At 33.2% G+C, this 12,008-nt stretch overlaps 1 protein-coding gene, 1 long non-coding RNA gene and 2 pseudogenes across 2 annotated transcripts; 2 read left to right on the top strand and 2 right to left on the bottom strand.

Annotated features, from left to right (window-relative positions):
- The first annotated feature begins 639 nt into the window (after positions 1-639).
- On the top strand, positions 640-2,974 carry LOC114376389 (annotated as a pseudogene).
- Positions 2,975-5,393: 2,419 nt separating this feature from the next.
- Positions 5,394-6,337, bottom strand: LOC114375418. Its single transcript, XM_028333194.1, has one exon. It carries the CDS (start codon positions 6,131-6,133, stop codon positions 5,597-5,599), a length of 537 nt encoding a protein of 178 aa, XP_028188995.1. The 5' UTR covers positions 6,134-6,337; the 3' UTR covers positions 5,394-5,596.
- A 997-nt stretch (positions 6,338-7,334) lies between these two features.
- Positions 7,335-8,692, bottom strand: LOC114375078. Its single transcript, XR_003658699.1, has 2 exons — positions 8,219-8,692; positions 7,335-8,055 (listed from the first exon to the last, which is right to left on the bottom strand). It is a non-coding gene; the product is annotated as an uncharacterized LOC114375078 (long non-coding RNA).
- Positions 8,693-9,195: 503 nt separating this feature from the next.
- Positions 9,196-11,920, top strand: LOC114374822 (annotated as a pseudogene).
- Positions 11,921-12,008: the final 88 nt, after the last annotated feature.

Genomic DNA, 12,008 nt, shown 5'->3' with positions numbered 1-12,008 from the left:
CTTTGAAATCATTTTTTTTTTTCTAATTTGATCATTTCTGAGGAAATTAGTTGCCATTTAGATATTGAACCAAAAAAGAATATACAAAAAATTGAGGTTTAAACAATTTTTTTTGTCTCAAAAAGATATTTTTATTTATTTTTTTAAGCCAAAAGGTTCACTCAATACATATACAAAGAGGTACTAGAGGAAAAAAGAATATAACAATTTTTATCTATCATGATTTGTAGTATATTATAAAAATACTAAAATATATATTTTTATTACATCATTCTTCACTACCAAAAGAAATAAATTATATACTCTTATTGCTTCATTAGTATCTACCTTTTTTCATAATTCATTATGCATTTCTACTTATTATATAGGTATTTTGTAATAATTTAACTGACATTAAATTGTAGTCATTAAACAAGTATTTAACGTTAGCCGACAAGATGACACCACACCTTCTTGTTACACGACAAACAAAAAGTCCAAGGTATATCTTTATGTGATAAAAATTATTTATTTTGTTAAATATTTTCTTGATCAACCTATTATGATAATTAATTTTGTTTTTTAATCCATTTCGGTAAAAAAAAAACAACAACCTACCATCCTTCGGGATTCACACAAACTTCATATTAAGGCCTTGAAATGTGCCAGGACAGGTAAAGATTCTTAAGTTTTAATTATGTTACTTCATTTTGTTGACAATTTTGATGTAAGTACATATTTATAACTATTTGACATTTATTTTAATTATATAATATTAAAAAAATGTATCTTTTAAAATAACTAATTATAATTATAAAAAATACATATTGAATTTGACTCATGCAATTCACAAATAAAAATGCTAGTTATTTATAGTAATAATAATAATACATTTGCAAATTAACATAATAAGTATTTAAGTTTGAGCAATGTATAGGATAAATATTTATTTTGTATAAGATAATTATAATAAATAAATAGTTTTGAATACTATTTTGAAAATTGAATTGAAACCATTGGTTTCATTAGAGATCAATATGGTGACAAAGTCAAACACTAAAAATAATTGGGGCACTTCAACTCGTGAAAATTAGTAAAGAATCGATCCAAAATTGGTGATAAACATGCCTAGAGAATCACTTTGAACCAATCTTTTTTATTTTTAAATGTTAATCTAAAATATTTTAAAGATAAATAAAATTACATGTTTAAATATTTTCACAGAAGAGTCAATTATTTTGTCAACTATTGTCAACTTTTATCTCACAAAACATATGATTTAGTCATTTATATTAATTTATAATTTTTTAGATCCTGAATTTTATAATTTTATAAATTTTAAATAGTATATAATATTAAAAATTATAAAATAAATTCAGGCTGGTTTTAAAAATATTATTTTTCAATATATAAATTATATTATAATTAAAATTCATAACAAATCCATATTTTTTAATATATAAAAATTACATTTTACATTTATGATAAATCATTTATATTGTGATGTAATGTCATTCTTAGCTACTGATATTTTTAAAAAAAATATTAAAATTTAATTTAGAAATTAAAAAATGAAATTTTGAAAGAGTTATTCTTTTCTATATGAAGAGAAGATTTTAATAATCATACATCTCATAAATATTTAAAACCCATTAAATTACATGAACTTTGTTCTTGTGTTGAACAGATCAAAACACAATATCTTTGTTATGTTGTGTATTTGTAGCGATTCTTCGTCATGTCTAATGTGCCTTGATGTTCGATGCAGTATTGTTCATAATAGCATGTTTACATCAAGATATGTCTTCTTTCAACTATTTATCTTCTTTGGAGATTTTACACAGTACTCAGTTTATCAAAGACCTAGTAGAGTTAGATTATTCTTCTTCTTGGACATAAAGTTTCAACATTGCAATATTAGCTGACTTGATTAAGAATATTTGGAATCCTAAAAGTTGCATCTGTGTTTTTTTTGCTGTTGGGATTTTGTTAATAGCTGATAAAGATTCCACCATTGTATTTAGGGATAATGCATATCATCGAAAGTCAGTTGCTGCTAGTTTGGTCCAATGTGTTTATGTTCTAGAGAAGGACAGGCAAGAACAGCGTGAAGGTTCTGATGCTCTTGCACTGCCTTGGTGGGCGTTCTTTCACATTCAGTTGCTTCGTACACTTGTTGTTGATGTTGATGCTTCCATCTTTGCTGCCATTCATGAGTTCAAGCCTCCATCATCTATGTGCAATGACACCTTACGTAGAGGTCCACGTTATGTAATTGCCTTCCGAGGAACTATAACCAAGGCAGGCTCAGTTTCCTGTGACATTGAGTTGGATATCAACTTTGTGTGAAATGGGCTTCATCAAACTTCACGTGTTGAGATAGCTATCCAAGATGTTTGAAATTTGGTGGCTACTGTGGGTGCTTCCAATATCTGGTTAGCCGGCCACTCGCTAGGATCAGCAATGGCAATGCTCACCAGGAAAACCATGGCCAAGACTGGCATATTTATGGAGTCTTTTCTCTTCAACCCTCCATATGTATCTGCTCCAATTGAGGGAATTAAGGACAAGAAATTGAAACATGGGCTTAGATTTGCTGGCAGTGTTGTAACAGCTGGACTTACCATTGCTATGAAGGCTAAGCAGAAGAAGAATTTTGTCCTTTGATCCATTTGCTGCTTTGTCGGCCTGGGTCCCATGCTTATTTGTGAATCCATCTGACAATATCTGCTCTGGGTATGTTGGATACTTTGAGCACAGAAGAAAAATGGAGGAGATTGGTGCAGGAAACATCGAAAAGTTAGCCACTCAAACCTCCCTTGGTTGTCTACTGATGGGTGCGTCGGGGAAGGAATCTGATGAACCCCTTCACCTCATTCCTTCAGCTTCTGTGACAGTTAATTATACTCCTGCAAGGGATTTCAAAGAAGCTCATGGGATTCACCAGTGCTGGAAACCTGACTTACGCCTGGAATCCAAGCTCTACCAATACTAATAATAATTCTTGTAGTTGTTATAGTGTGTGTTTGGAATACTAGCACAATAAGGTTGGATTGATTACCATTGAAAGCAAAACAATTCATTGTTGCTTCTAGATTTTCATGTATTTCATGTGATTTTTGGGTCTTCACCGTGAATCCAAACACACTGATATTATGTTGGTGGATGTATGCATAATTGTATATTGACTTTAATTATGCTGTCTCTGGTTTTCCATGTGAAGTTAATTTTGGAAATGAACGGTGCATGTTATAAATTCTGTTGGCACTTTTATATTGATGGAGATAATAGATTTTTTTTTTTGGTACACGAGGAAAGAAGAGATCAACAATAAGAATGGAAATAAAGAGTGACCAATCCCTCATCTAACAAACTAATGCAGACCATCAAGAGGAACAATCCAATGTTCCAAAAGGAGCATTTTTTACCTACGCCGAGCTTAGCAGGAAAATTAGCTGAATCATTTTGCTTCCCGATGAACCAAAGCTACATTAACTTTGTGAAACTCCTCACAAGGTTCAAAATTAAGAAAAGTAAGAGATAAGGTAATAATAAAAAGATAATTTAAAATACAAATATGTTCAAAATTACTTGTGATGTAATGTTATGATTTTCTTTATATATTTCAGTTTCCACCTATATTTACTATAATACTCTATCTTTGATTTTCCGTAAGAACCTAATTTATTTTTTTTCTAAATTTATTTGGAAAGATAAGAATAATAAATCACATTAAGATTACAGATGAATAAAATAAGCTAAACGAATATTAATTTATTTATTTCTAGCAATGGTTTCATTCAGATACCCTTTTCCAATTTTTCATAAAATAACTATTTTTTAATACATTATCTTCTAAATACTATATAAATGATTATCAGACCATAATAAACAATTAAGCATAAAAAAGGGCAATAAAAACAAGATTATATTAAATAGATAATAAAAAAGAGTTACAGAAGTTGAGTTTGTAGATATACACTTTTAGAAACTGACGTGGATAAAAGAAGAAATATATATAAAAGAAGGGAAAGAAAGGTAATAATTAACGTCTTTTAAAAGACTTCAGACTCGCTGTGTCTCTGTCTTGTGCAATCCTTAAAGATAGTGTATCTAACACACATTAAGTCTTGCCCTTCCTTAACGATTCCATACTAATCAGCAACCATGAAGAAACAAATTTTCTCCTCGATTTAACTCCTCTTGCTATTAAAAAAAAAGTCAAACCTGGATTGTGACCATCCTCAACAGCTATCAGTTTTGAACTTTGATGATCAAGTTAAATGAAAGAACTTCGTTCATATGTTGATTTTTAAGGAATAAACTCAATTAATTTTACTTTCTTTTCTTATCACTGTGGGTGCTTATAAAAAAGTTTATACAAAGAGCACTTAAGTGGCTGCAATTAACGTTATTCTCGTGAAGTTCAATATTCCATTTGTTTACCTGCCATATCATACTTTGCAGCCTTGTCGTCCTTTTCTTTAAAAAGTATACTGCTATACTATTGACGATAATTATAAATATTTAATCACAAGATTTATGTCTTTACTACATTCTTCTAAAAAAAAAGTTTCAACTATCATAAAACAAAACTTTTCAAATATCATAAAATAAAAATAATTTATCATGAATCAAACATAAAATTCAAATATATATCATAGATTAAAAACATATTTAATATTTAAGACCTTTTACTCTTGAGTTCAACATTTAAATATGCAACTAGGTTAAGTATTTAAATGTAAATCTTTGTTGTCCATGAGGAATTCCTATTTGATTCAAACAAAATTATCTTTCATAAAATATACATGTGATCTTTTGAAAAAAATCATATCATTTGTGTTATACTAATTATATTTTAAAAGTTTTATCATGTACAATAAAGAGATTTAATTATAATGCATTTATAAAATAGGATGAGATGTTTATAGTGTGTAAAAAATAAATAGAACTTTGTCTAGATTTTACAAATGAAAAAGTTTTTTTTTTTATACGAAATACAAAATAAAAAGGTAAAGTAATTTACTAAAAAAAGTATACTATCGAACGTGCATCCGGGTTTGCTTCAGCTCACAAAAGGAAAAAAAAAATCCTCTTTTTCCTTTTAAACCCGTAGTTCCTATTCACTTTCTTAGTTGACTTGTAACTTTAAAGTAATTTAATTATTTAAACATCAAATAATTGATACCATAACTAATATTTATATTATATACAATTGTCTCTATCTTCTTTTTTTCAGCATATATACATTTAAAAATACTGTGAAAATTAAACGAGACAACAAAAGTGGTCCTACTTTGCTGTGTAAAAAAGAAAAAAAAAAAAAAGAGACATTTTATTTACCATCCTTTAAGTGACCTGCAAGTCTGCAACTTGAATTCAAGGAAGAAAATCCCTTATACTATTTTCAATAATTTTGAAAGATAATTTATTATTAAATTTAGATAGTTCCTGCTACTAAACATTTGGATGATGAATTTAGCTCCTAATAACGCTAATTTGGTAAACCCTTGATGAAAAATTTAGGATTTTACGCTGACAACTACTGTTACAGTAGTAGTAATTTACAGGTACAGAAGGAAAAAGGTGAAAGAAAGAAAGAATTACTGCTAAATTAGCACCGAAAACCTAATACGGATCCATCGGTGATGGCGATGGCGACCCTGCATTGAGCTTTGGCCTCCACGTGACGACTGAAGAGGTGCAACACCCTCACGCGCCCCGCCATCTCAATCCTCGACTCGATCTCCATCGTGGGCCCCACATTACTGGGCCCATCAACGAAGGGGGGACCGAGGCCCAAGGGGAAGGACTGGACGGTGAAGGTGGCGGCCATGTACTGAGTCCTGCCAGCGGGAACGAACATGAAGCCGACCTGTCTGCCGTAGTAGAGAAGCTGGAGCGAGCTGTCGTAGTGCGAGAACGTGCCTCGGTTAGGGTTCCTAACGGAGGCGTACTGTGAGAACGTGAAGTTGACGGTGCCGTTAGTCGCGGAGAAGGAAGGGATCTGGACGGCGCTCACAGCGATTTTGGGGTCCTGCGGCTTGAACACAGTGAAGTAAACGATGAAGACGACAATGAGAAGAAAGATCAAGAAAATGGTGGCAACGAAACACGAAGCCAAGTTGGTGCGGCTTTCGGGCTTCGCCATGGCTCGCTCGGTGATGTGATGATGTGAGGATGGATGTGGCAAAGTGAAACAAAACAAAGCAAAAGCCACTGCCACGGGCACATGGAGTGTGTGCAAAAATTAGCTAAGTAAAACTTTTATTATTTGTTTTTTTCCCTTCAATCCAATTCTGTTTACCTGTAATCTTTTTGTCTTGCTTTGGACCTATTATACAAAAGTTTACATTAATCTCTAAAATTTATATAGTTTATAAGCTAGAGTGAGAAATTTTCAATTTTACGGACATTGGGTTCAATATTATTTATGTGTTTGGGTCCCTCACTCCCTCTTATCCTATCACTTGTTTTTTTGAGAGAGTCTCTGTTGAAATAATGGTTTTCTTTTTTGGCCTGAGGCGAGACTGATTGATCCCCCTTGTCGTGAAGATCAATTACCAGCTTTTTACCAGACTCGAATTAATTACGGAGCTAAATAAAAAATAAAAAAATCTCGCCCTCTCGTCAGAATTAATGAATGTGAATGATTATTCTTGTTGATTACTTGATTCGAATCTAGTTTGTTGGATCGGCCCATTTGACTTATACATGGACTGGCCAATTTAGATCTTATGTTGATTGATATATTTGATTTTGGGATTTTATTACAAGTGGTCCCATAATTTTGTGTCCATTGCAATATTTTGACAGGTTGAGGAAGGTTATTTTGTATTTACCTTTCTTTTTTTTATCCTAGTGATCTATTAGTACTATTTTGGGTAAATATTTACTTGCTATTTTAACGTTTTGCCATCGGCCACTACATAAAGATGAAGTTTCCTTGTTGTACCTTCCGCCTTATTCAACTTTGTTTTATGGGTTTCCTTCTCTTCAACTTGTTGAACTTCAGTTATTCTTGACCAATTGGACAATGAGGCTACACTGAAAACTTATTACACATGGACCAAGCTGCATTATTAATCTGAACCACACATTATTGTTAAGATTAAATTGACAATTATTATTATTTAGACCATCCATAGTCCAAAATAAAAGTTTAATGATCATTTATCAAGAAGTGTCCTTGATTTCAAATTTTGAGTTGTGATTTTTTATTTGTTTCTCTAATTTAGAAAAGACTTTAAATATAATGATTTATCATGGTCCTTAAACAGATTTAAGCCTTTAGAAAATATAAGAGGCAACAACAAGTAAATAATAAGCAATTAGTAAGGATACTTGGATCATGAGTAAAAATGCCTAATAAATAGCAGGCATCAATAATATATTTTTATGAGTAAAATGCCCCTTATGAAGCTTCTAAACATATTACAACTATACACAAGGTATCCATCCAACTCCTGTGTTAACCCTCACACAAACCTAAAATACATAAAAATCTTAGTGGAAAACACATCTTATCAGAACCTTTTAACTTCTGTTCCACATGGCAATAAAATTCTGAAAAACAGTTCACGGAAGTGTATGAATGAGAGAGGAGCAAGAGCTTCAAGACCTATATTGTCCAGAACGCACCTAGCTAACCCCACTTTAAATAGCCTGTGCAGTCCATCCAAATATGGACTATAGTATTCACTTAATACATCCAAATATATATTATTGTTATTATATAATATAACTAGGAATCCCAGAGAGTCTATTTTGAAAGCTTATCAAGCGGGAATCCATGATCTGGGAGACAGATTCAAGAAACACATATTCCTCCATGCCAGGTAGCAATGATTCTTGGACTTCACAAATAATCTCGTCGATTACAGATTCCTTGTTCAAATTTTCCCTAGACATAATGCTTCCAATTTCATAGGGAGTGAGGCCTCTGTCAACCCCTTTCTTCAATAAAATTGTATCTTTCTCCGCATCCAGAGATTTGATATAATCAACCCTATCAGGGGAGTAAGGCTCACGTGCTTGGGACCAGTAAAGCCAATCAAATGTGCAATCCTCAAACTGCAGAGACAATAAACATTGTGTCAATGCAATACCCAACAACATATGTTGACACTCCTTGACCATTTTTTTATGGACTAATCAGATATGTAAATAAACAATCTCTTTGAATAATGATTTATAAGAATCTTGAAAATATATAAAACAAAAATAATTGCCATACGGATATATAAGATTGATCTAGTAGTTAAAAAGGTATGAAAGGAACAGCTGGGAGAGGTTGTGGATTTGAATTTCATCAACAAATATTTCTAACAAAAACTAACCAAGAAGAAAAAGGTCTTTCAATCAAAGTGATCGAAAAGACCCAAATAAAAAAATTAAAAAAAGAGAGGAAATAGAAAACGAATTTTTATGGAAAAATTGCCATGCCCATGAAGGAAAGTCTGGTGCTGTATGCCGTATAAAATGAAAGGAAAAAAAAAAGAAGCAATGAACGAATCTCTCGTAAGAAGCTTGAATTTGGAATGGTAGCAATCGAGAGTGGATTCTTATCAAGGGGAAAGAATCAAGGAGAAGTGTTGGAAGGGTGAGAGCTTAAATGGAAGCAGATTCAGAAGATAGATAGGATTATTTTAACTAATTCCTGCGAGGGCCGATCTTATCTGCTCTCATGCATTATGACTAATAATGTAGTTTAAGGTACACTAATAATGTAATTTAGCAACAGAAAGAAAAGTTGGTAAATTTTACTTTCCTATATCATTGCACTTCATGTGCCATTGGTCCCACCACGTATGATCCACGTGTCAATCACAACGTTTTGAAATGAACCAACGACAATCTCAATAAATAGTCTTATTATTATTTATTTAATTTAATTTATAAATAAATATATCCACATCCACCACCGTGTCCTCCTAAGATACGTTTTTGGGAAGCCTCATGGAGACACTCTCATTACCTAAACATATTTTTATTGTGAAGGCTGTTTAAAAAAAATATGGATTTGCCTATGCCTATACTATCCAGCCAGCGGTACCCACCAGAAAAAGAAAATGACATCTGAATAATTATAATTCTTTTTAGGGTGTGCAGATGCACACGTGTCAAGTAGATACTGTTTTTTCAATGTATCCTTACCTTTTTTATGTAACGAGATTTATTTAACAATTAATTAATGAAGGGATTTTATTTTTCTTTTATTTATTTTGGTCCAATTTTCCATGGCACCTTATTCATCTAGACATGGGCCGAAGAAGATTTCTGGCCAAGATTGGAACGGGCTTCCTTTTGGCATTTGGTGTGATTGGCATATTGTTACCCGCCAAAAGAAGTGAACATAACATTTCTGAGACTGAGAGGTTCAAAACTTGAATCTCTGTTGTGTACCTTTTATCTACTGTAATACTATCTTCCACATTTGTAGGATCAAGAGCCTTGCTTCAATTCCAAGATCCTCCTCCTCCCTCAACCGCACCTTTTTCTTCTCATGTTCCTTTAGCGCCGGCGCTGTTCGTCATCGGAGATTCCTCCGTTGATTGCGGAACCAACAATTTTCTGGGCACCTTCGCGCGCGCCCCGATCACCTTCCTTACGGAAAAGATTTCGACACCCACCAACCCGCCGGAAGATTCTCCAACGGAAGGATCCCCGTCGATTATCTTGGTGAATAAAGATCCTATCTTTATAACAAATTCACACATGTTATTTTTTATTAGTTTATTATTTTTCTTGAATTAAAGTAAATGTTAGTATTTATGATAATGATAATTTTGGCATCAGCTCAGCGTCTTGGGCTTCCTTTTGTGCCAAGTTATCTTGTGCAGACAGGGGTTGTGGAGGATATGATTAAAGGGGTAAACTACGCTTCTGCTGGTGCTGGCATTATTCTCTCTAGTGGCTCTTAATTGGTTTGTTTCATTCACTTCATTTTTCTTTTCCTACCAATTGAAAACACGTTGTAAGTTCATATAAATTGATGCAGGGACAGCATATCTCCCTCAGCAAATTCAGCAATTTACAGACACACTTCAGCAGTTTATATTCAAAATGGGCGAGGATGCTGCAACCAATCTCATATCCAATTTTGTCTTCTATATTTCTATTGGAATCAACGTCTACATTATTTACTATTTGCTACCTACCCTGGAATTTCAACCACTTTTTACCACCTTCACTCAAGCGAGAGATAAAGCTAAATGCTCTTTAGATTTATTTTCTCATCCATTATACTTTCTTTTTAAAAAAAAAATCTTGCTATTCATCATTAATCCATTTTATAATTAAAGCTCAAATGCATTATTTTGGTGTCATGTTCGCGTGTCAAAAGACACTCTTTCTTGAGACATGTTTGACGCATAAACATAAGTCCATACTTATCCATGGTCACAATGGGAGTTAGTCCATTTAAATTTTAAAAAATAAAAATAATAAACACTTAGATATTTAAACTTTTTATGTAAAATGTAATGTCTAGTAATGAAAAAAAAAAGGTTGGGACATGTTTATTACGTAATAATTTTATTTTCTCCAACTTTTTCATTTTATTTTTCACCCCACCTTAACTGAGTCAGAGCATACCCTCTTTACCTTTTTTATTTTATTATTTTATATACAAAATCTAGTTCAATTTTCACCTGTACCTGTATTGTACATACCTAGTTCTACTAGGACAGGTTCAGTTAAGACATTGTTTAGAAAATGTCTATAAAAGTAATGCTTCTAAACTAGCAAATTATTGGATCGTCTTGGGGCTTTTGCACCTTTAGTGTGCATAGCATTGCAATTTGCAGTTTTGCACACGCTTAGCCTGATTAACCTAACACTTATTTTTCTGGACATGTTCAATATTTTCATGTAATTTTATACATTTTTTGAAATTTTATTGACTCTTCTGCACACAGCAGCAACTGAAACTGACTCCTAACTGATACATTATCCTCGGTGACGTAGAACTTATGCAATTTAAATGTCAGGAAAGTGGTGATCACGGGACTTGCCCCTATTGGATGTGCCACTTACTACTTGTGGCAGTACGGCAGTGGAAATGGAGAATGTGCTGAGCAGATAAATTCTTGGCCGTTGAATTTAACTTTCTCACGAGGTACATGGTTGAAAATCTTGTTGAGGAGCTCCCTGGTGCTAATATCATCTTCTGTGACGTGTTAGAAGGTTCCATGGATATTTTAAAGTATCATGAACGTTATGGTACTACTAGTATTTTTTTTGTTTTTATACCTCTCAGTGTATTAGGGAATTTCTATAGAGGGCGAGCCCTGGTGCAGCGGTAAAGTTGTGCCTTGGTGACTTGTTGGTCATGGGTTCGAATCCGGAAACAGCCTCTTTGCATATGCAAGGGTAAGGCTGCGTACAATATCCCTCCCCCATACCTTCGCATAGCGAAGAACCTCTGGACAATGGGGTACGCTAGTTTTAGTGTATTAGGGAATTTCTGTAGCATTTAACATGACATCTTACTCTGCTTTACCTCCCATAATTAGGCTTTAGTATCACGAGCGAGGCCTGCTGTGGATTGGGGAAGTACAAGGGCTGGATCATGTGCTTATCACCGGAAATGGCATGCAGTAATGCCTCCTACCATATCTGGTGGGATCGGTTTCATCCAACTTATGCAGTGAATGCCATTCTGACAGACAATATATGGAATGGCTGGCACACTTAAATGTGCTATCCTATGAGCTTGGAGGACATGGTAAATAGGATGCCAAGATGATATTGTGATGTTAGATTACTCCACTTTTTGCACATAAGTGTTTGATACTCAATGGCTCTACTTATAAGTAGGTTTTTTTTTTTTTTTTTGCACGTGTTGCTGAAGAGAGGTAGTGTATATACATATAACGTTGTAAATTTACAATGTAATCAAATATTAATACTACCAAAAACTTCTCCGTGCATAAAATCTTTTCAAGTACTGAAAAGTAATGACCTAATAGGCACTGAAAAAAGAGTTCAGCATCAGCATCTCACTGCATAGTTGCATTGCAACC

This window comes from Glycine soja, chromosome 11 (genome assembly GCF_004193775.1).
Source record: "Glycine soja cultivar W05 chromosome 11, ASM419377v2, whole genome shotgun sequence".
In the NCBI taxonomy this organism is placed as follows: Eukaryota; Viridiplantae; Streptophyta; class Magnoliopsida; order Fabales; family Fabaceae; genus Glycine; species Glycine soja.
Note: the sequence above shows the minus strand (reverse complement) of the source record. Positions and strands in the feature narration are given on the sequence as shown.